This window comes from Ascidiella aspersa, chromosome 1 (assembly GCF_963924565.1).
Source record: "Ascidiella aspersa chromosome 1, kaAscAspe10.2, whole genome shotgun sequence".
NCBI classification, from domain to species: Eukaryota; Metazoa; Chordata; class Ascidiacea; order Phlebobranchia; family Ascidiidae; genus Ascidiella; species Ascidiella aspersa.
The window spans coordinates 3,099,597-3,124,933 of record NC_139447.1 but is presented as its reverse complement, the minus strand read 5'-3'; the positions used below and the strand labels follow the sequence as shown (position 1 = coordinate 3,124,933).

Sequence of the window (25,337 nt, the reverse complement as noted above, 5' to 3'; positions counted from 1 at the left end):
CCCAAAATTTTCGCGGTGGTAACAAATCAAAAAATCGTCAAGCCGTGAAATGCACCAGCAACAGTACAACGTTGACTCGAAACAGGCTTTGCTTTATAAGAATATCAAAGCCCATACAGAATAGGTATCATTTTGGACGTTTCGAATAACTCTTAATTCATTTTCAACATCGTTGAATGTTGATGTTGAAATTGAATAAAGAGTTATTCGAAACATTCAAAATGATACCTATTCTGTATGGGCTTTGATATTCTTATTACGTCTTACTACTACCTCCAACCATTATGCTCCAAAGGCTTTGCTTTGTTTTTAAAGAAGATGTTTAGAATTATATAGTTTGAGCCTAATGGTTGGAAGACAGATGTAGTAAGAATATCACAGACCATGCAGAAGTAGATGTCATTTGGAATTTTTTAAATTCAACACTTCTACATTTTTGTTAAAAACGAATAAAAAAATATTGAAAACGTTCGAAATGATATCTACTTCTGTTTGGGCTTTAAAAATAGTAATAACATATTTGTTTTTCTATCTTGAATATGTACATCGAAAAAATATTTGATGGATTTCAGATTTCAGATTTATAACTTTAGTCGCCATAATTGACAACAATTTGTCTAACATAACACCAAGCTGCAAACAGGGCAATATAGTGTATTGGCAAACGTTAGAATTATAGGAAAAGCTTTTCGAAGAAATTAACAAATAAAGACTACAACGATATTACGCTTAACAACTAGCTAATTTTTTATCATTCAACCAAGGGGTTCTTAACCTTTTTTCCCCTATTACCGATTTCTGTCCAGATCTAATTCCCATTACCCAAAATCTTATTTTATCTATTTTACTATTTTACAATACTAGAAATATAAAACAGCATTATTTAACAAATTATAGCTTGTTTGTCTAAACAACTCTAAATGCACACTTATAGCTACGGTATACTACTTCAAACAACTCCACTTGGAATACCTTCAAAAATAAACACTAACAGCAAACTGATTATGAAAAAATAGCTAGGCTAGCCGTTAGCGAAAACAAGAAAAATCTTACTATTACGTCACATAAAAACGAAATACGTAAAAAGTAACAAAGCAACTTTAACGCTTACAGCTGCGACATTGTTTGTTACAAACATAATTCTAAATATTCTGTTTCAGCTGATTACCCACCTGCTATCCTGGAGTTACCCATATGGTAATTACCCATAGGTTCAGAACCGCTGATCTAGCCGCTATAACTAAATATTTCGCAAATATTTTCGCATCACTCCAACTAACACGATTTATCGTAGTTTATTCTACTGCTTATTGTTAGGTTAAAGCACGTCCGTCGTACGTTCTCATGGTGCGCGTATAGATCTAACCTTTTTACAAAACGAACAGGATTTTGGTTTGATGTCGATTATGACGTAGTGTTATTATTCAAATTGACCAAAATTAAGATCGTAAAACACTTTGAAACGATTTAAACGTTGAATAGCTGATCTGGCTCTGTTCATTAACTTAAGGACTGATCAAACAACCCCCTTTATTGAACTTTTTAAATCCTTAAATATTTTTGGCTTACAAAACGTTTCTTTAAAATGGTCTACTTCGTTGCTAAACTTACGCTTGATATCGGGATCGTCACTAAAACATGTTGAGAAACACTTTCTTAATGAACCCCATTGTCAGACCATGAATGTTCTGACCTCTGTCGTATTTAAATCAACGGATCCAATATATTTATTTTCTTTGCATGTAGTTTCTAGCACAGAGAGCTTTACTATGCGGCTCTTACGAACCTCTGTCAATAGTGGCGGGTTGCGCGCCAACTCTACTAGATCGCGGTGACCCTACCACGAACAAGAAGGTCATCCTATTCATTTCCAGCGATATTTCGACAATTACATCATCGCTTACAGGTAAACCGCGCAGCAGCTCCACTCAGTCTTTCATACTAGCGTATATTTGTATTGGTGAAAGATTTAAAATCTGAGTTCAAAGTGTTGCTAACTAGTTATTTTTAAAATAACATAAGTTACAGACAAGTTGTATTAATATAGCGATTCCAATTCATTGTGTAAGTCATGTTAAAGTCATTGTCATAGTAAGTCCAGTCAAAGTCATGGTGATAACAAGTCATTGTAATAGCAAGTCCACTCCAGGTCATTCACACAACTAGTCATTGTCATAGCAACCCATTGTCATAGCAAATCCAGTTTAAGTCATTGTCCTTGCAAATCCAGTTTAAATCATTGTGATAGCATACAGCACGATGCACTTTCGTAGCAAATCCAGTTTAAGTCATTGTCCTAGTAAATCCAGTTTAAGTCATTGTCCTTGCAAATCCAGTTTAAATCATTGTGATAGCATACAGCACGATGCACTTTCGTAGCAAATCCAGTTTAAATCATTGTGATAGCAAGTCTAGTCCAAGTCACTTCCACAGCAAAACCAGTTTAAGCCATTGTCCTCGCAAATCCAGTTTAAGTCACTTTTATAGCACATCCAGTTCAAGTCATGGTGTTAGCCAGTCATTTTCATAGAAAGTCTAGTTCAGGCTATTGACACAGCAAGTCCAGTTTAAGTGATGGTCATGAGAAGTCCAGTCCAAGTCATTGTGATAGCAAGTTCAAATCATTGTCAAACCTAGGCCAGTCCAGTCCGAGTCATGGTCACAGCAAGTCCACTTCAAGTCTCTAATAAATGAGGGCGTTTCAGGAAACCGAGTTTGGGAAATTGCCTATTTGTTATTAGCACTAACTATTACTTTTAGTCTTATTTGATGTTTGTCTTAGTCAGAACTGAAAACAAGCGGCACTGTTTTACTTTTTGTGCTTGCGTCTTTGCTTTGTTAGTTTTTACCGCTTTTATTTTCTGTCTGATGAAACACGGTTGGGTGATTGCTCGTAAACGGCGAAAAATAATCTGTCGACAGTGGAACTGGTTTTTAGGTTGATTACTTTTAAATATACTTCCTTAAGTTTACATTTTTCACAAAAAAGTTTTTTTTTAATTGGTTTTCATTTCTTAAAAAAAATGGAATGGTTTTACTTTTTGCCTATTAAAAAAAATGTGTTTTTTCATCTGTCATCGTCGCTTTGCCGTTAACTGTTAACCCGTTTTTTTATTTCCGTCTTTCGCTTTCAGGCTTCATAAACAGTTTCGACACGGTTAGAGGTGTATCAAATTTGCTGGATAACTTTCTTACCATGTCCGTCTTACCAACCGGCAATGCCAACTACCCTGCTAACGAATCATGTAAGTCGTTTTATGTTACCCCGATACCCGATACCCGATACGATAACCAATGCAGTAAACCTGTTCGAATAAGTCCTAAATTCATCGGAATAAGATCTAAATTGCCAAAATAACGCCCGGGATTGTTGAGAAGGGGTATAGGACAATCAGGGGCCGTTGGTCTGGCTTCGACCGTTTTGGTGTCACTGTTTTAGAACCGTATTTTGGGCCTTGTTTGGGTCCTTGGTGGATATAGAAAATGGGTTAGAAATGAAATTATTATGGGAGTTAGTAATGTACGTAGGGGTGGGGTTTAGGGTGGGGTGAAAAGTCAGCCTGACCATTTCGGTCTTATTTCGATTTTGACGGCACTACTATTAGGTATTAGTCCTATTTTGGTCTTATTCCGAACTGTGTTTTATTCCGACGTTGATGTTGTTCTTATAATTCGGTCTCATGGCTTGAGTTCCTTTGGTAATCTAACCGCTTTTATTACTTGCAGTCCTGAAAAACATCGCCTGCGGTAACCCGATGTGTAACAGATTCTTGGGGTCCATAGATTCAGGAGCGGCGGCCGCCATCGCCCTAATGAACATGATTACCTTTGTTTGATCGTCTCTTGCTCTTTAACTCTGCTTTCACGACCGACGTTTTTGTAAAAAAAAATTCAAATCCGAATGCTACAATCTATGGCTGATATATTGGTTCCTTTTTGGGCTGCCTTGACTTGGTAGAGCATGTCTTCTATTTTGGCATACTGTTTTTCATAACTGGTTTCGTGTACGCTAGATTTGTTTTTTGAAACGTTTGGCCCCTTATCCGCAGCTTATCAGACGTGCAAATGCTTTATTTAAATCAATTTCAATATTACAAACGATTTGAAGTTAAAATTCCCGGTATTATGGCCACGAAACCATTCATGATTTAAATCTGGCAGCCCAGTTGTGCTTGAAATCTTTTAGTCTTGGACTCCTTTTAAGTTCATTGAAATCATTTCATTATTTTTGGTAGTAATTGAGACGTTTATTTTAAAGGTGGGAAAGTGTTTAATTTAAAAGATGTAACCCAGAAATGTATTTAGTTTGGCCCACCACGTGAAATCATTGCGTTTTTGTCACAAGTTTTCCATTTTCGGCTTTAACAAAAATTAAAATCGCTTTAATTTTGCATAAAAACGCCCTTGAACTTTCCCCGTAAGTTATCGCAGTATACATGCTTTCGCTTTGTGTCTTTGTGCGCTGTTTTTTTTAATTTAAGCAAGTTAACACGGTGTCGCCTAACCATCTAATTAAATACGTACGTTCACTCATAATAAAACGCCAAGGACTTGAAAGCTGTTTTTTCGTGTTCGGGTTTGCATTCTTGTTTGTCATCTCTGTAATGACTAAAAAGTACCAAATTATAGCTGCGGGTCTACATTGATATTTACTAGAAGTTTATGCGATTGTGAAATGCTGTTTAACAAGAACTTTAATAATATCTAATATTGTAATAATTCTAGATGCAAAGCTATTTCAAAGCATTTATTACTTAGCGCTGGTTTCACATCTGAATTCAACAACCGTTGAAAGACGACGAATTAACTTCGTCATGAAAAGAAATAACTCCGTCACCAAAAGAAAGTAAAACCACGAAAAAGTGATTGAAAAATGAAACCAATATGTTATCCCCCCACTAAAGCCTTATTCAGCAGATCTGTGTGTGTGTATTGCTATGACCTGTGAAAACTGAGATTAATCGCATACTACTGTGTGCGCAATTTATTTACAGTACTTTATCGAAAACAATAACATGCTGTTTGCATAAACAAAACCAAACTGTCACAGGTCGATCAAAGTAAAGAACACAAACGGTACAATATCCATAAAAATATATATGCTTTTCAACCAAAAAAATAAAATAAAGAAATACAATTGTATACATCTCCCGTTAATCGAAATTGCGTTTACGGTTTGATCTTTAAGTTAAAATGTGAGATATGTCATGAACAGCTTTTCTCATTTAAAAAAAAATTCGCCACACTTAACAACGCCATGACCTAAATCAGGACTTTAGTTTTTACACCCAGGTCCAAAAATAATTCTCCCATTGGAAACGACTTTGCTAGCGTTTGTTCAAAATCACAACAGGCCAAAGTCTAGCAAGTACCTTAGAGGGGTAGGGGTCTCGAGTTTACAGCGCTATTTAAAAACCATTATTTTCACCTCTAGCAACGGGCTTTTGAACACGAATTGAAATAGACGTTAGGACTCCAATGTTACCCCTCGTTTGACATTGAAAAAAACGCGGTCGGGTTTTTAAAGTTAATTCTCCTATTCATTGTTGTGGAGTCCAAATAGCCTCACTTCTGCTATCTCAATTAGCTGTGCAATGAAACGGCACTTAGCATATGACCAGGGGCGGATTCAGCATCCTTATATCTAAATTATTTTTTTTTGGTCGTGGGTTAATTTCCCGCGATCGGTTTTCTAAAGGTAATTATCCCATTGCTCGTTGCGACTTTCAAACGGCCACCTTGCTAGCGTCCCTCAGATCCTCCTCTGTAAGTTCTCCTAAAGCGGCCCTCACCGCCCTTCCAACATCACGAATGTATCTTTCGCGTTTCTCGTCGGTTTCAAAGTCCTCGGCCTGGTTGAAGCACTGCGAGGCACGGAAGTAGCAGTCGATCGCCTGGTCGCGCGCTCCGTTCTGCATGTACAGCGTGCCCAGGTTGTTCAGCAGCGTGCCGTAGATCTGGTACTTGTTGACGGCGGCGTCGCGTAGTGTGTCGCGCATCGTGTCTGTCGCGCGACGCAGCAGCGCGATACGCGACCTGTCGTTTGAGTCGCAAACCTCGATGCAGTGGGTGATCCAGCCCAACTTGATGCATTTAAAGCGAGGGTTGACGCCGACTAATCGTTCCACAGCTTCTTTCATGCTGTGCATCTTGGGCAGGAAGGTTCGCGTGACGTAATACTTGAGAAGTTCCTCGTCTTCGACAGCGTTCGAAACGGCGTTCTTCATTCCCTGCAACAACGTGGAAAGGAAACATAATGTTTGTTTGACTGCTGCAGGTTTTTTTTTTACAATTTTACAATTGATAAAATGCCTGGCAGCAAAAAAAATGCTATTTTTTTGTTAGATAAATCGTTATTCCTTCCGTGCAAGATGGTGAAAAATAATATTACCGGAAGAGCAAATTTACAATTGATATAATGCCTGGCAGCAACAAAAAAGTTCTTTTGTGGAAAATAATGTTTGTTTGACCACTTTAGGTTTTTCTACAACTTTATAATTGATACAATGCCTGGCAGCAACAACATGCTTATTTTTATTCGAAACGGCGTTCATCATTCCCTGGTTGTAGTTAGATGAACAATGCAACCGAAACGCACATTATACAAAATGTATCCTATGAGCAAGCACTTCTGGAGTCGTACTGGCCAACGATAACGTCATCTACACAAGATGCCTTCGCAGAGGCTTACCGAAATCAGCCAGCCAGCCTGATCAGGATTGTATAGTGCAAGCAAGGCCGTGCTAAAAAAACCATACAGGGACCATTTGCTCTACAAACTGAGCGACCTTCGGCCATTGCTCTACCAACTGATATACACAGACTAAGAGGGAAGCAAGTCCAGAAACGACCGTGGCGCTAATGCTCTCGTTGGTCAAAATGCGAGGTTTAGACCACATTTGTTGTACACTTATATGTTTGCATATTTCATTAATCCGAAATTGGTTTTAAATAGAAGTTTGTTTTATTCTAATTTCCCTTTTATAGAGTCCTATTAGCCATATATTTGGTGGTTTAGGTATTACTCCGTCATTTATATTTCAGTTTTATTTAAAACATAATATGAAATTGGTTTAAATGGTAGATCGAAAGCCATCGCAAACTTCCTGGGTTCGAACTCACAACCTCAAGCTTGCATCATTGATCAATGCAGATTCGGTAAGTCTGCAATGGCGTTCTATGTATGTACTATTGATAGCCATAATCGTTGGCCAAAAAGCAGCTTTGGAAGCGTTAGATCAGTGCTTCTTTAACATGTGAATAAAATTTCTGCAGGGGTGAACCAATCAGAAGGGGTGAATAAGGGTGAAACATCAGAACTGGATGACAGCTCTGCGGTAAAGGGACTACTTAACTGTTTTTTTTTAATTTAATAGTGAAGATGGTTTGCACTGAGTGTATAAGTACGAAAATTTGATGGCTGTGTTTTAAGTCATTTTGTGCTGTTATATATGGACGAGATAGTTTTATTATATTATGAGACAAGGTTGAATGAAATCTGGAGATAGATGCTAGGGGTGAACAAAACTAAAAAAGTTTAAGAAGCACTTGGCTAGATCACAGTTGTTAACACACAAGTGTGTGAATTTTTCATTGCGTTAAATGGATTTTTATTCTAATTTTGCTGCTATCCCCACCTGCATGCAACGTTCTGTGAAAGCGATGGAGGTGTAAGGGGACGCGGCATCGAAGAACATGTCCAGGGTGATCTCGAACATGATAAGAGAGGCGAAGTACTGCTTATCCTTGGCCAGTTTTCCAGCCAGGGACAGCATTTCCTTGTTGGTAGGCCTGCACTTCTGAACGATCAGCCTCATGATTTTTTCGCGCTCAGTCGCGTATTCTCGCATCCGATTGGTCGCGAAGAGCGTGACGCAATAGTTGAGAAGGAAAACGGCGTTTTTTAATGCTGGTTCCATTCGGTTCCGCCCGTCCATGATACCGTAAGCTGCGTCGAATTCGCCCTTGGCTATGTACTCGGCGCTGGTGTCTGAAATAGTTTGTTTTCAATCAGTATTGTTTTTCAATTAATTAATACCGCAGTAAAAGCTTGTGAAGCTCACCGCTCCGAACAAATTTAGTCAGCAAGGTCTAAAACTTATTTGTATTAAAAGTTTTGAACCTTGCTGACTGATTTTTGTTCGGAGCGGTGCGCTCTCAAGCTTTTATTAAAACAAAATTTAGAACTTTTATCGTCGGCATTATGTGTTCTGTTGCAGGGCAATATTCTGTTGTGGATGCACATACTAAGTTTATCGCAGTAAGAATATCAAAGCCTATACAGAAGTAGGTAGCATTTGTGAACGTTTCGAAAATCTATTTGGTACAAAAAATGACGTCATTTTATACCGAGCAAAACTGCCCAAGAATTGCACAATCGAGCGGAGAAAAACTCCCCAACGGCGTATAGCTGTGGTTTCCAAATAAGGAAGTGTATAGGGAATGGGTTTTCAAACTGGGGTCCGTGGAACCCTTAGGGTACGTGGACTAAAGGTTTAGGGAGTTCTCATCAAACGAATTTTTGATGAGATTACCTTCAAGAAATTCCTTTAGCAGTTATTTGCTCACCAAGTTACCACAACAATGGTAACAAATAAATTATAACTACAATGAAACTGATACGTAAGCCGGAATAGTTTCGAAGGATTGTGTCGCAGTTGTTGAACACACATATGTCACATAAGCATATGTGCGTGCACACATATGTGTTCACCTTTCATACAATTTAAATAATTCGAAAAAGGTTAAAATCCACCCTTCAAACAGGCCAGAATTTCCAAATAAGGTAACGTACATATGCCTTACGAAGGTCGCAGCTTTGAAAGGCTGAATAGTCGCGTAAGTAGAGTATTGGTAAAATTCAACCGACCGGCGCAGAGCTGAAAATAGAACAGCGGCCGTACGATAGCCCGGCACTTATGGGATCAACACAAAACCGTGTGTCTGGCGGCAGCGCGCCTCGAAAACATAAGTCCTTACTTGAAAAAATTCCCCGCGGCTTTATCGGGTAATCCCCCGACAATTTCGAAGCCTTTTGTTTGCTTTTAGCCCGCAAAGCCCTAGAAAACTGTACCTGGTGGTGCGCGCTTTCGTTTCCCACCTTGAAAAATTTTTTTGGTGTTTTCCAAAAGCTCAACCCGTCTATACCCGTATTTGGGCAAATGCAACTTCGAATTACGTTCATAAACGTATTTGGCAAATGTTTTTTGAAATAACGATGACCGTGCGAAGATGACGCAGCAAGCAACGCCACTGTTGTTGTTTTCCCGACTTTTGCTTGGCCCAGCGACCCAATTTATTCACTGGACTTTTGTAAGCGAACACAACATAAAACATTACCATAATTTGAAATAAACGCAATAAATTGCATAATATATTGAAACGCATTTAATATGAGCCTTGATACGCATTCGTCCATACTGTTCATCTACACTTACATTTTGTTCAGGCTATATTCAAACGTATGAAGTTATATCTACTGTACCTTTCCAGAGGAAAATCATCTTTAGATTGGCGACCGACTCCTGTGGGAAGTTTTCGCGTTGCTCCCGATCCTGGGAGGGCAAGGAGGAATAAAAAGACGAACTGAACGAAGAAGAAGAAGAAGAAGAGTAAGGCTGGTGATGCTTGGGGCGCGTCTCCCCTGCAATATCACTCCTCTCCTCTCGTCTTCGTTGTTCTTTGCCTGTATACAAAGTAACATTTTTGAGCTGTATAATAAATTCCAAAATTCTCTTAAGGAGAAAAAAAAAATATTTATAAAAATGCAATATGTTATATTTTGATTAATGTTTATAATATTCACAAACTGCTATGTTTGCTATTATACCTCCGATCCCCTTCGGATGCGTTGCCATGGCTTCCACAGAAGGATTTGGCATAGGAGTGCTCCTGTTTCCGGAAGACGAGAGCCGAGATGCTTGGGAGCTACGGGCGGGTGTGTCCTTCCTAACTACAGGACAATTAACTTCTTTGGGGCGATCTGCTTCTTCCACGTGTAACTGTGGAATTGCTTGGGAGATTCCGGCGGGTGCTTTCTTCTTAATGACAGGAGGATTTTCTTTGGGATGCTCTGCTTTTTCTACGTGTATCTTCGGAGGGGAAAGTGCTCTAGTTCCTGTTTTAGGAGCATATTCCTGTCGGTCTGTAGGTGCTGGAGTTACTGATGAAGCTGCTTGCTGGACGACAGGGGATTCTCCTTTATTTGAAGGCTGTGTTTCTTCCGCAGGAACCTCCAAAGGCGGAGATCCCATTGTTTCTGTTTCAGGTGCCCTTTCCCCTTGATATGTTGGTTTTGGTACTTTTGAGGGATCATTGGCCCGGACGACTGTTGTTTCTTCTTCATTAGATTTATCTGTTTCTTCTGCACGATTTACAGGAGGCTGATAAGTGTTTGTTGCTCTTCTATGAATATGACGTTCGTCTTTCACTGGAAGCGGGCCTGATGATGGACTTTTTAACCGGAGCACAACGCGTTTCTTATCACTACGATGATGCGTTTTATTTAAGCGAATCCCTAGAAACGGAAAGGGCAATTCTTCGTTATTTTGATCCCCTGTCTCATCTTCGTTTTCTTGACGCGCTTCTGGAAGTGGAGATTGTTCTGGAGTTTTAGACTCTTCTTCTTTATCATAAACATCTTGGCCAACTTCTATCGGCGGAGCTTGAGTTTCATCATGGACTGAAGGAAGGTCTTCTTTATTTTGTTCTTCTCTTTTCTCTTCGTCTACTTGTAAGGGCGTTTGAGGATCCGGTGATGGTACATTTTTGTTCTCATCATAGCCGTCCAATTCAAATGCCAATTGCCTAGTTTTCTCCTGGATGGAATACCGGTCTTCTGTATTACGACTCTTTTCTTTGTTCAACAGAAGCTCTTCCGACGTGAACGGCTTTTCTTGGAGAGAAAGAGTCTCCCCCTCATTGCTATATCTTGCACCGTCTTCGTTAATGTGAAGCTCTCTTGGCGTCGGAGGTTCTTCGTGGAGAGAAGAAGTTTCTTCCTCAGCACTATCACTTGAACCTTCTTCATTTACCGAAAGCGCATTCGAAAATGAAGGTTGCTCTGGCGTAATTTCTTCTGTATAATCCTGATGGACATCCGAACCATCTTCTGAAGGTGTAGTAGCTCCCGCTTCTGGTTGGGAAATTTCTTTACGAGCTTCAGGGAACACTTCCTCTTCACTTTGTTTCCCTGAATCCGCTCCGCTTACTTGTTGCGTTTCAGATGGTGGATATTGTTCTTCTTCTGTATCCTTCTGATGAACATCCGGATCGGCTGCCATAGGTGTAGTAGCTCCCGCTTCTGGTGGAGAAATTTCTTCATGAGCATCATTGAGCAGTTCCTTTTCACTATGTTCCCCTGCATCCAATGCGTTTTCTTCATGTGCCGCCGATGAATGTCTTTGATGCTCTGGAGTCTGCGCTCCTGGTTTGTACTCAAGAAGAAGTTCTTCCGCTTCGAAAACTTCATTTTCCCCCTCAACTTCAACCGCGTCTTGTTCTGCTTGCTCTTGGTGGAACATCACTTCATCATGGTGATCGACTTGGTTTTCTTGCTTAGAAGAATGACTTTGGGTCGGTAGTTCCCGATTATCGTTTTCTTGCCCCAGATTCCCATTGACTTGCTGTTGTTCTGCAACAGTGACTTCGTTAAACCCAAAAAAAAGCCGGAAATTTTTTGAGCCAAATATATCTTTATGCCATTAGCGGAATATAGGCCTATCTATTAACTGATACATAAAAAAATAAAAAAACAGCATTTGCTTTTCTAAAGAAATCACATATAAAAATTTCTTCACAATAGTATTTTTCTTGTGTAATTTAAAAAAACAGGGACTTAAGTGCGCTAGTCAAGACTAAAGTCATTACAACGCTGGTTCATAGACCACCCAAAAAGTTGTAATTAAAATTCCTTAAGATTTCATAAACTTAACGATACTAAATAATAGAAATAGTGTACTCCAATATACTTTCGTGAGAAACCGGTGCATCAAGTGGGTTTCGGTAAACTATCGAAAAGCAAAGGTGGAAAAATGGTGTTGGCTTACCTAGAATCGGCGGGCTTTGCAAACTTTTCGGGGTTGTTTCGTGGTCCTTGTTCGTTTCTAAACCGAAAGAAGTTGTTTAGCGCAACAAAACAAAGTTAATTGCTCAACCGTAATTGAAATTTGGGACGAGTACCGAGCCCGGCCCTGACTCTACAGCCTGTATTCCGCCAATTTACCTAATTAAAATAACGTGAACATTCAGCAATCCACTTATAGGGTTGTCATATAATTCATTCACTCACAATACATGGTTGGAATATATTCCACCATATGCTATTTCGCCTTTACAATTTCCATTTGGCGGCCATATCAGATTTAAATTTGGTACTGCGCATGCGCATGTCGGACTCGGGACTCGGGACTCGGCTAGTTTCACTTGATCTTACTCAAGTCCCGAGTCCGACTCCGACTCCGCAGCCCTGGTTTTAACCCTTACAATATATATGAATGAGTAATTGCATTTTCTCGTTTCTGTAATTTTTTTCTGGTCAATAATATTGCAAGGTTTTATAAGTAAACAGTCTTTATGTTTCGAATAATAAATATGGTTAAATTGTTGGTAAGTAACAGCAGAACAGTCCAGCAAAGCTGTCAATTCAAAGAAATTCAGTTAAATTGACTTAAGAACCTGGAATTGAAGTCAACAATTATTCTGCAAGGGTCAAAGTAATTTCCAATATCACATATTCAGTGCAACATAGATCAGTAAACGTTTACTTTATCCATGTTCGCAAACTATTTGCAGAGTTCGTTTTTGAACACAGGCCTCTTTAGCGAAATGCCCTTACTATGTAAGTAAGTGTTTCTCAACCTTTTGTCGCGGCGACCCAAATATTAGGCGTTAGAAATAACAGCTAAGCTTTGGCGACGAAATTTTCTTCAATTACTTTTTATTTGAGAGCAAAACATGTGGACATTTGCATCAAAAACTTAGTAAATAATAGGCAATTCTTCGTATTGCTTGCGCTATTCTTTTAAATTTTTGATAAGTTTTGCTCAGCAAATCTAACCATGTGATTTAGGCTACTGCAGTCAACGACCCAACCAAATCAAATAGAGACCTGAGTTTAGGTCGCGACAATGGGTTAAGAAACACTGGTGTAACATGTTTAAAATTATTCCCACATTAGAAAAATGACAAACCTTCTTCCATTTCCCTTGATCAATGCAGAGAGTCCTTAGTTGGTAGAAGGACAAAACAAAAAATAACCTCTCGCCGTTACTAATCTAGTTGTTGCAGCGTACTTTTGAATGTCAGTATGGACACAAACGTAAAACAGGTCCTGAAAATGTATACGTAATTACATTCAATCTTCTTCAGGGCAATATTTGCTTCAATAAAATTTTGCCGGACGAACTACGGTATTTTACAATTAAAACAATGCCTGGCAGCAACAGCATATTCATAATTACACAGGGCTATAAACTGTTGCTAACGCGTATTGCACTGGAAGTTTAAATATAGTCTTTAACGGCACGAACGGAGAAAACGTAAATCATTGATTGAACACACAGCAATGCGATTCACTTTTTCTTAGAATTCTAAAGCCCTTATTTATTTTGACAGCGTGAAAAATGCGGAACTATTTTCTTTATTACAAGGCCCAACGTCTCTGCCATGAATCAGATAAACGAGGAAGTAATCAATGCTAAAGGCAAGCCGCATGCTTGAAGTCAACCCAAACCGAAACCTAATGAACTCGGTGATTCAACGTTGTGGTTAAGCGAGGCTTTAGGACGTTCTCTGTTACGCGGTTAGCTTGCAGCTTTGAAAAGCGGAACTATTTGGCGATAAGACAATATAGTTCGTCTGCAAAATACGCGATTTTGTATAAATAGAATGAGCTTGGTTACACTATGCACGAATGTGCAAGGTAAAAAGATAATGAATTACAAGCCAAAAAAAGATTTTCAATACGAGTTTGTAGCATTTTCAGGTAATGAAAATGAGCTTAATTTAACTTACTGATCTAAATGCCTCGCCGCCCAAAAGTAGTTCTGTAATCTGATACTGAGCACTGAAAACGCGAATTCAAAAGCAAAAACGCAATCAGCTTTTCTTATAACACTCGAACTCGCGAAGCGTTGCAGCGGGGTTAGAATAAGTCGATTTCAAACTCTTCAAACTAAATATTTCATACGTACAATGTTCGTCTTGTAATAGTAGCGTAGCAGCCCTATAGTATAGAAGGCATTGAAACGTGAAACTATATAGAGACAAGACAATATAGTTTGTCTGCAAAACACGCGACTTTGTATAAATGGAATGAACTTAAATTAAACTTATTGAACTAATTGCCTCATCACCTGAAGCTAGTTGTGTAATTCGAAAAAAGGCGAACCTATTGAACTCGGTGATTCCACTTGTGATAAAACGCGGCATCGTACAACGACACAACGTGCTCTGTAACGCAGTTATCTTGCAGCTTTGAAAAGCTAAACTGTTTGGCGGCAATATAGCGTGTTTGTAAAATTTGCAATTCTGTATGAATGGAATGAACTTAATTTAAACTTACTGAGGCTGAGCTAATTGCCTCGTCACCGAAAGGTAGTTTTGTAATCTGAAACTGAGCACTGAAAAAGCTGGATTCAAAGGCGAAAAGGCAATAGTTTTTTCTTACAACGCACGAAAACTCACGCAGCTCTGCAAGGTAAGAATGAGCTGAATTCGACGCATGTTTCAAACATACAAGGTTCATCCTAGTAATAATGCCATAGCAGCGTAGCAGTCCTACAGTGTAGAACGCATTGAAAAGCGGAACTATATAGACACAAGACAACTGTGTTTTTTTCACAACACACCCCGGCTCCATCAAGTACGAGCTGAACTTTTACTCACTAAACCCAAAGGCTTAACGCCATGCTTAAAAGCAGTCTCGCCAAATGAAGTCAAACATTTTATTTTTACAGACTAGCAACTGCTTGTTGAAATGAATAGTCACATAGTGCCGCTTTGCAAGACTGAAAAATTAGACAATTTCTAAACATTGAACACTGTAAAATTCAACACAATCTAGATATGCAAATTTTGACTGGTGTAGCAAACAAAGAGGCTGAACCAAACAGCTGCAAAGCAACAGTTGTTTCTGCAAAACATAGATTTTTAGAGACCGAATGAGCTAACTTATATTATTCGCGCTGTAAAGCAAGCAGTCCTGTGCAGTTTCAAGCATTGAAACAAAACGACTCTACAGAGCAGGTACCCTACTTACATAAAGCTTTGCAAAACCGAAATGAACTGAATTCCAACTCACTGCTACCTTGTGTGGATCAAGCATAAAAAAAAACGACTCTACTTAGGACAGCAGGTAACCGGTGCAACATACCATTGCACATCTTGGCAAGATCAAAATATACTGAATTCCAACTCACTGCTACCTTGTGTGATTTCAAGCTTCGGACAGCAGGTCACCCTTCTAACATGCCATTACACAGCTTGGCTAAATTAAAATGAACTGAATACGAACTCACTAAACTACAAAGTGATTCAACGATGTTTCTAAAAGGCATTTCGGTACATATAAGCTGCTACTGAGCGCAGTAGTGAAAAACGGAACCACACAGTGGAACTACAACCCGCTTGACGCACTTGTTTCTCCTTACTTGCAGACCTAGAAAGTTGCGCCAGACATAGTTCCGCTCGCTGCGCCGATTAAACATAGTAAGCTGGGAGGCTGCTGGGTGATCCCCGCTTTTTTAGCACCGAATAGGGTGTAGACTTAAAGACCGAGTTGTTTGCTTTGGCGCATGACAAGCGGGCCACTCTGTTCACTACTTAGGCTGTAAAACTTGAAAGGTGTTTCTAGTTTTGGGGGCAAAGGTATCTCACGGTCTATATTCTGTTGTATATTGTTGGGGTTAGTTTTAGGCAGCTATCAGGCTTTAAAAGAGTCAAAATTTATTCGTTTTGGCTGTTTGCAAAATGCGGAACCATTTATTCTATGACAAGGGCCGCCTTGAGTCAGATAAACGAGGAAGTAATCAATGCTAAAGGCAAGCCAACCGAAACCTAATGAACTCGTTGATTCAACATGAAGTTAAACGCAGCATCGTACAACGTGCGCTCTAGAATGAGCTTGGGTACGCTATGCACGAATGTGTTAGATAATGAATGGCAAATTCAAAAAGGTCGAGTAGATCGACATCATCTTGATTTAGACGTTCAATACGAGCTTGTATCGTGTTCAGTTACTGAAAATGAGCTTAAATTAAACTTACTGAGCTAAATGCCTCGTCGCCCAAAAGTAGTTCTGTAATCTGAAACTGAGCACTGACTGAAAAAGAGAATTCAAAGGCAAAAACGCAATTAGAGTCAAAACTGACACCGTTTATTTGCTGCCTTTACTTGTAGAATCGATATATTGCCGCCGCTTTGCAAAACCAAGTATGCGCTCTGTGTAAACAAGGCTAGCTGATTTTATGACTGCATTTATAGCTTATATTACATTTATGGCAGCAAGTGTTGTTGAGTAAATAGCATAACAGCATCGGCAAATATGGATGACGACAAAATTATATACAAAGACTGCAATTTCTACAACATGTTTGACAACAAAATGTAAGTAGCCCGTCTATTTCCAAATCGTTAGTAGCCTATAGTACGCGTATATATATAATATAAATATCTATATCTGCTTGTGTGTTTGTTTCATTTTTTACCTTTCTATGTGTAAGTACAGCATTTTTTACAGCATTTGTTTTTTGTTTTTTAGGAAAGATATTGCAATTGGAGAACGCCAAAGTAAGTGTATTTTACGATCATACCTCAACTACGTTTTCGCAGCTGTTTTATGGTTTGCCGACGACTAGGTCGTAATGCTTAGCTGTTTTGAGTGTGGTAAAATGCGCTATAGGCTAAACCGGTGCTTCTTTACCGGCGCGCTATTGAAGATTACCAGGCGCGCCGCGGGCAAATGGAGAAAATATTGAAAAATATGAACAGCGATATATTAACATTTTTTTGCTTTATATTTCGTCTCAGCGTATTATACAAACAGTACTTTGACAATGTACTACTAATATCATACTTGAAATTTAAGATACCGCTGTTTATCCAAATCCAGGTGCGCCAGGATTTTTCAGAGGTATACATAGGTGCTACTTGACGTAAAAAAGGTTAAGAAACAGAGGTTTTTACAAACAATGAACCTTTTATCGAAACTTTTGTCATAAAAAGGTCAGTAGCCTACGCTGTTTTTGTATTATGTGGCACGAAACAGCCTCTCGAATTTCTCAAAAATTCATTTTAGCAACTATTGTTATTTTCCACATACTAAGTTGAAATCGTTGGTGAATCCCTTCGAATTCCTTAGCGGTCACTAAAGCCCAACCTTAAAAAAGCAGGTTTGATGATAATCAATTATAATTATAAAAATTGCGCTTCAGAGAAATGGTTTTATTAATTGTACCAACGTTTTGGTAATCTATACTGGAAACCTTCACTAAGGCATTGAACTTTTAACTGGGCTATAAAATTGTTCTTGCTGCAATTATTTTTATAAATGTACCAAAGTTTCGATAACCTATACAGGAAATCTTTATCAGGGCAATGATATTGCCACAGGGATAAAGTTTTATTTCTTGCGGAAAAGACAAACATTGCCGGATGAACAATTTTATAACTTACAATGCCCGGCAGCAACAGTAAATGCGACTAAATATAGCATCGCATTGTATTGCAAAGGTCGACAATTGGAAAAGAAGAAGTTGATGGGAAATCCCGTGAAAGATCAAAAGCTGGCCTTGCCATCAACCGAGCCTTCGTCGTCCGCCCCAAGACGAAGACCTTCCGAAGCAAAGGACGTTAAGCAGCAAGTGAACGAGCTGCTAGGTAACTATATAGAAAGTCTGATAATATCGGATCGTAGCCTTTACCCGAGGCCGAAGCCGTGCTCATTTGATACTAGGGTTCTAGCTTGATAATAAATTGCAAAGCCAAAAAGTTCGAGTAGATTGACATCATCTTGTTAAGACGGTTCGATACGTCATCTTCAGTTAATGTAACTTGATTAACAATTCATTACCAAGCTTCATAACAGATTTGCATAGTGCACCCAACTAGAATTATCAAGTTGTTAAAGTCTGCATTGGATCAAACAGTCGTGCGTTTTTACCACGATATCGGACATTTCTACAAAATAAAACCCGAGGTTTTGGAATTCCCCAATGACATGGCATTAGCCATCAATAGGGGGAACTGGTGCTGTAGTGAGAGCCTCACTACTGCCTACAGCTATCACTTACAACTCTTGAGAGCTCTCTGCACTTGAGCGGAGTGTGCGGTCGAGTCGGAAAAGCGAAACTCGTGTTGTGCACCACGATACACTAAACAAACCGCATTACAACACGTGTAGTTCATGTATCGGCGTGGGAAGCGCCAGTATGGTAATGACTTAAGTCACGGTTTTAAATGACTTTAACCAAGTCTTTTGTGCAAAATAACTTGACCTGAATTATGTGCACTTAAGGTACGGTTTTCAAATGACTTGGCTTGAGTCTTTGGGCCAAAAATTTTGACTTGATTTAAGTATTTTGACCAAAATTATTTGACTTAAATTAAGTGTACTTAAGTCACGGTTTTCATATGACTTGACTTTAGTCTTTTGACCAAAATTATTTGACTACAAAATTATTTTGGACAATGACTTGACTTCGACTTAATTCAGTTTTTGTTAAATAAGTTCCGCTTAAAATTAAGTGTGTTCATTGAATGTTTCTTAATAAAATTGGATTATATATTTCAATTCCACGTAAAGCAATTTGCCTTCTGTGTATTGCGTTTTATGACTTTTACTTAAATTATTGCCATATAATCGGACGATTTTATTTTTTATACAATTTATTTTATGTCAATGATTTCCGGCAACTGATGAATTTGACTAGGACCTGACTTGAGTAAAGTGATTTTTAAAATGACTTGTTTACAACCTTGTGAAGTGGCTATAGTATTGGACATATACAATTAAGAAAAAGACTAAAAACGCCAGCACGAACCAGTCTGAGATAAGTACTTAACAACTGGACGGGACGTTCGTAGTAGGCTATGGCTATAAACTGTGAAAAGGAAATAGAGGTTATCTCTGTTTTTCTTACAGAGGGCATGATCGCTAGCAGTGGTGGAGGTGAAAAGGGGCAGGAACAATTGAAAAAGTTGTTAAAAGGTTAGTTGATTTGCATCTGATAAAACCGTTATATGTATTGTAGCAATTGCGACCATTTTACGCTGGATAAACCGAAGGATTTAACACTAAAATGCACCATATGTACGAAATCTTAAAGTCATTTTAAACGCTTTTACTGTGTGTTTATTATCAAGAAAACATGACGTTTAGCTTGAAAACACAAATGTAATACAACGTAAAAGCCCATGAAGTAAAAAACATGTATTTGAAAATCAATAAAAATTTAGGCATGTCCCAATAATAAATTTTCGACCCTTCATACATGCTCGAAACGTTAAAAATACTATACTCACTTCTATACGGGCTTTGATATTCTTACTTTGTCTAACTAAATCCTCCAAATATAATGTTCCAAAAAAAACATTGATTTTCACTCCACTGAACGACAAACGTTATTCATTTTTTTCCAATTTAATATCGATTTAGTATTAACTTAATTTTTCCAAAATGCGGTTCAAATATATCTTGATTTTTCAAAAAATGGGGATGATATATAGGCATATCCTGATTTTTCTTGTGTTTTTAAAGGTGGCTCGTCAGGGAAGAAATTTGCCTGGAAATCTCAGTTGGAGCAGCTTCTGACTTACGAAGGTAAAAAACATATTGCAAATTTGCCTAAAGTGTATAATTCGCCTAAAGTGACATGTAGGCCCCGCACATAAAACAATGGTTTTGTTGCATAATGCTTTCCCAACTATACTTCTTAGGTTACATGTCATTTAAAAAAAGCATTCATTGTTTTAGCTTGTACGCATATATTGTTTTTATCTTGCATTGATCATAAGGCAAATACCATGGTTGGTCTGCTATTTTCATCTAATAAGTAATAAAACCTAGGTACAACAGAATTATCCAGGCGGCCGTGGGCGTGTTTAGGAAAATACAAGTGTTAGCGGCCGTACTGTAATACAAATTGTGTCCGCCTAATTCGCAAATTGGAATTTTACAACAGGTCTAAAAGTAGGCGGGATATTTATCTTATGGGCCAGGCAGATATCGGTTTTTAATTGCTGGTCATCAGATTGTCCAAGAGCATCGTGACTTTGAGCAGGAGCGGATCCAGGGGTTTACCTGGCCATGCCCCCTTCCCCTAATGTCTATAAAACACCTGCGATGTACCATGATATGTATAAGCCGCTATAGTTGGTCACAAAACGACTTCAGAAGGCCTGGATCACAGTTGTTGAACACGTATGTGTGTATATTTTTCAAAACATATAGATAACGGCACTTTAAACATCGAGTTTGTCATAATTTACCACAACCCGGAGTGTACAGAAAGGCAGGATCAAAATGATTGGTACACGCCACAAAAAATCAACAAACATAAGAAGGCAAAAAACAGAAGCCGCCTTTTGTAAATGACACAAACAAGTTGATTTAAAACATTGTAAAATGATGTGACACACAACTCTTTCGTCAGAGGGAAAATGCGTATATAAGCGCAAAACAACAGGAGTCACAATTGTCAAGTAATCAAATGTAAATCGATATTCAACAACAATGTTTTGTTAGAAATATCCAATTCAATAGCTGTCAGACAAAACTCCGATGAGGTTTGTTGTGCAACCTGCTACACTAATACTATCCACTTCGCCCACTTTTCCCGTTTATCACACGAATGCGTGGGCTTGGGAATTGTTCAAGCAATGTTTGGCAAACAAAAGAACCATTGTTAAATGATTGCTTGGCTTCCAATGCTGTGGAATCAGTTTAATTGTTCTATGCCTGGGGTCACCTTGCGAACATGATGGCTGCATCATTGGCAGGCGCGGATCTAGAATGGATTTTTTGGTTCGGGGAAAGGGGTGGAGGGGGGTCTCCATAGATGAGGTTACAAAGTTACGTAATAACGTGACGTCCAAAGTTATTCTAGAACAGTGGTTCTCAACCTTTTTAGCATACGGACCGGTAAAATTTCAAACCAAGTTTTGCGGACCGGTGGACCTTCAAAAATCAAATAAACCCAAAGTTTAATAACGCAACAGTATACAACTAAAACACTTCTTAGCTTTCACATACAACTGGTCTTAAAGTTTAACACTTGTTGTAGCCTACTTTTAAACAGTTTGCCAAAACACTTGCAGCATTGTGACGTACAATTAAGTCGAAAGTAGACCATTAACTCTATGTTACGTCGCAATTCTGATGGATAAGCCTTTAACACCTTGAATTTTGCAATTGAGATATAAAGTTGTAATATATTTGGCGGACCGGTAGGAAAGTGGACGCGAACCGGCGGTTGAGAACCACTAGTCTAGAACACAACACGGTTAGTTCATTTGTTGTTTTAGGTTGAAAGAGTGCTACTTTCAATACCAAAGCTACAAACATGTTTTCGATCGGTGCAATGCAAAAACAACATTTTCGTCATTGCCACGCTCAAATAAGCAAAATACTTAAATTTGAACATTTTGAATGTATTTTTTGGCCAAAGCTTTGGTTTAGCGTAGTTACCTTCAGTCAACCTACTATTTATTTTATTTATCAATCTATCTTATAAGGTAGAACCGCTGCGTTAAATCACAAATCACTGCTGAAATTCCTGTAGTAATTTGCTTTCGTATCGGCGCCGACACCACCCTAGTATCGAATTTGATACCAGTATCGGACGAGCACCGATACTAGCATTTTCAATCGGGGTTCGGCTCCGATCCGATATTGCCAGACATCCCTAATGTGTACAATATAATTTACGCTTGATAATGATTTGCAAAGCAAAAACATCATCTGAATTAAGACGTTTCGATTCGAACTTGAATCATGTTCAGTTTAAATCAAAGCATCGCTTACTACGCTGGTAGAGTCCTTTTTGAAATCACTTCCGTTTTTAAATTGGCATTTCAGAAACAACGAAGGAGCTGATATTGACCGGGGAGTTCCACCAAGCTTACGGCATCCTGGACGGCCTAAACCACTACTCTGTCTCCATCCGTGAGGCGAGGTTCCTTCTTCAGTTTTGTGGCATCCTCATGATTTCGGGGCGCGACAGGGAGGCAGGACACACTTTCGGGTACGCATGGCATGTCCGATAGTATCGGATCAAAGCCCGATATCAAGCGATAGTATTCACTCTTCCGATACTATAGGGTGGTGTTTTAGTTAAATGTCTAAGTCTTCATCAGTTAGTGCAGTGGTTCTTAACCGGGGTGCTGTGGCACTCTGGGTTCCATTTTTAACGCTCAATGGTGCCGAAAGATATTTTAAATTCTTACGGATTCCAATTTTCGCTATATTTGTAAGCTTCTTGATACAATTTTTTGTGGATACGATAAAAATTAAAAAAATTAAAAAGAAATTAAACTTGTTGCACAGATAATATGCTGTTTCAATCTCGTTTCTTGTAACGTTACAGAAAATACAAGAAAGGGTGTCGCGAATACTAGGGTTGCGTCGTTACTGATATGACACCAAACTTGTTCATGTTTTGCGATACATCGCGGGTTTATTTTACATTGAAAGGTCTCTAAATATACCAAACAAGTTTCTCGAAGTATAGTAGAAAATAAATAAAAAAGGTTTATAGATAAATTTACGACAGTCCAATCGTTGGCAGGTTTGAATCGTATAGCTTGGCGACCCAATATTTTACCCTTCGCGACCCATGTTACCCAGTGTTCAGGGTCATTATTTTTCGGTTTTTTATTTCTAATTACCCACCCTTAAAGTTTACTTCGCTCATTAAACTATGATTTTAAGGCGAACTAAAATAGTAAAATTCGCGGGCCTTTAAACGCAAGTATTCTCTAGGCTGCGACATTTCTCTTTCAAATGACTAACACTTATAAATGACTGACTTTGAACAAGACGGGAGGGTTTAAAGAAGGCATTTTCGTCATTTATGCGTAAGGGTGAGGAAATATCTTCTTATTTTACACATTCCTTTCACCTTTAAGCGCCTTCTTAAAGGCCAACATTTTGCTATTTTTCTCTAAAATAATAAACTTTTTTCAAAAAAACAAAGATTTTGAAGCGAATTTAAATACCTTTTTTTACCGGAATACACCCTTTAATGCTTTCGTAAAGACTAACATTTTACTATTTTTCTCTATAATAATAAACGTTTTTCAAATAAAACAACCATTTCAAAGCGAATTTAAGTACCTTTTTACCGGAAATCAACCACACTTAAATGCTTTTGTAAAGACCGATATTTTGCTATTTTCCTCTACATCTTTTTTTTTTCACTCCAGATCGTTGGTGGATCTCATCCGTAGCGACTTTACCAGCAACTCGAAGGAGATCCTGATCATCGCCGAAAAGTTCGGTGAGCGCCAAGACCACCTGGCCGCCGCCATGCTCTGCCTGGTAGCTGAGGAACTAAGCGACCACGCGGTCCTTACTCAGCTGTCAGCGGCCTACACGCTTAAATGTATGGTTGTGCTGCGAGAATCGGCCGGCCAACTAGTTGAGCAGTCAGGCAAGTCCAAGCAGTTTGTACGCCGCTATGTGGTGCCGCCTTGTAAAAGGATGCACAAGGTTGTTATAGCGGTACAGGAGACCAAAGACATGGTGGTGCACGCCTTCAGAATGCTCCAGAACATGTCCTTCCACGCGCTTGAAACCATCCAGCTGTCAGCAGGCGATTTTAACGGGCGCATTGAGACCTTGAAGGAGGGTATCCAGTTTATGCGGGGAGTTTACGGAGAGGACGCAGTGCTAAAGATGAAGATTTACGGCACCTTCTACCACAACCTGGGCTCAGCCTACCTTCACCTCAGCCAGGTGCAGGACGCCCATCAGTCTTTCCGTAAAGCCATGTCGGTATTTGAGCAGGCTGGGGACTTTGACGGCGAAGAAGAGAAGCGTGACCATAAACGGAAGACAGGAGAAATGCAGCGTCTTTGCGCAGCCGCATTTTTTTAAGGCTTATGTGTTTCTCAACCATGCGTCGCGGCCCAACATTGGGTGGCTGTTTGTTTTGCTCTGCTGTAATTTACTTGGTTGAATTTATTGAGATAAAATTGCGTGAGCAACACCATGACGTGTCTTTGATCAAGTTTCGACTTATTTGCCTGTTGTATTATTTTTTTGCTTTTTATAAATGAAACACCCACATATGTGTGCTGTTATCTTATTTTTTGTGTTTGTTCACTTAAGGCCAGTAGGGGTAACCAAACTATGGCCCGCCGATTTACTTATTCCGGCTCGCGCCAATTTCCTTCTAAGTTTAAAGTATTTAATTACGGTAACAGAATATTTTGTCAGATGCAACACCAAACTAATTTTTTTTACAAAACTTAAAACCACACGACAATGGTTATTTTTGTTTATATTTGTTTCGTTTAATAGAAATCAAGTAAACTCAAAACAATTAAAAATTTACCTCGGCCAACGACGTTTTGTGACGCCTGCTATAGGCTTACAAAAAGTTCAGTGAAAAAAATTTGGTCGCCAGAGCTTCACTGTTATGCCTATAATAGTTTAGTATTTGGGGCTGCGAAAAAATGTTAAAAAACACTGTTTTAGATTCTTTTTTCAAGTCGTTTATCTATACTGCTGTAGATGGGCTTATCTTTATGGAAATCCAAAACCATTGTCAGCAGGTTATTGTTTTATTTTACTTATAGGAACTGACGATGCCAGTATAGGCGAAATATATATTCCTTTGTAAAAAAATGTCTGATCCTGATTTTACTCTGTTTTTTAAACTTTGAGTTTTATTGTTTATACTACTGTTGCGGTTTTTTTTCTCGCGTCGCTGATAATTTTGTTGACCGTTATGTTTTATTTTTATCAAGATTTGTAAAATGTGAACAACTTTTCCTAACTTGACTTTTTTATACATATATCTGTATTGGTGATGGATTGTATAAGTTTAACACCATTAGGTCCTTTTCAATAGCAAAAAAATTAACTAACTGCTGCTTGTTACGAAATGTTGACATTTTGCAAGATTTTTTTAGACTTTGACGACGGTTTTTTGCCTTCGATTGGTTCGCAAGTTTTACGTTTTAATGTGCTTTTACTTTGTTTTTATACAAAGCAGCCTTCTTTTTTTCTTCTATTGCGGTAATAAATTCTAGCGCTGTCTGTATGCCGACGTTCTGTTTTGTAAAAGTTTATACGAGGCTCAATTCTTTTTGTGCTTTAATTATATTTCCAAATT

The 25,337-nt window shown here is 38.7% G+C and overlaps 2 protein-coding genes and 1 long non-coding RNA gene across 3 annotated transcripts; 2 read left to right on the top strand and 1 right to left on the bottom strand.

Annotated features, from left to right (window-relative positions):
- The first annotated feature begins 1,134 nt into the window (after window positions 1–1,134).
- Window positions 1,135–4,548, top strand: LOC146166569 (uncharacterized). The gene is made up of 3 exons (XR_014498698.1): window positions 1,135–1,906; window positions 3,135–3,245; window positions 3,727–4,548. It is a non-coding gene; the product is annotated as an uncharacterized LOC146166569 (long non-coding RNA).
- A 301-nt stretch (window positions 4,549–4,849) lies between these two features.
- LOC146166568 (uncharacterized) lies at window positions 4,850–14,717 on the bottom strand. Its single transcript, XM_083382902.1, has 6 exons — window positions 13,191–14,717; window positions 12,048–12,104; window positions 9,830–11,632; window positions 9,485–9,685; window positions 7,638–7,990; window positions 4,850–6,230 (listed from the first exon to the last, which is right to left on the bottom strand). Exons 1-6 carry the CDS (start codon window positions 13,198–13,200, stop codon window positions 5,727–5,729), a joined length of 2,928 nt encoding a protein of 975 aa, XP_083239028.1. The 5' UTR covers window positions 13,201–14,717; the 3' UTR covers window positions 4,850–5,726.
- A 1,111-nt stretch (window positions 14,718–15,828) lies between these two features.
- LOC146166567 (uncharacterized) lies at window positions 15,829–24,460 on the top strand. The gene is made up of 7 exons (XM_083389155.1): window positions 15,829–16,605; window positions 16,760–16,788; window positions 17,731–17,877; window positions 19,142–19,207; window positions 19,757–19,819; window positions 22,076–22,241; window positions 23,422–24,460. The coding sequence occupies exons 1-7, from the start codon at window positions 16,544–16,546 to the stop codon at window positions 24,092–24,094; spliced, it is 1,206 nt and encodes a 401-aa protein (XP_083245281.1). The 5' UTR covers window positions 15,829–16,543; the 3' UTR covers window positions 24,095–24,460.
- The last annotated feature ends 877 nt before the right edge of the window (window positions 24,461–25,337 follow it).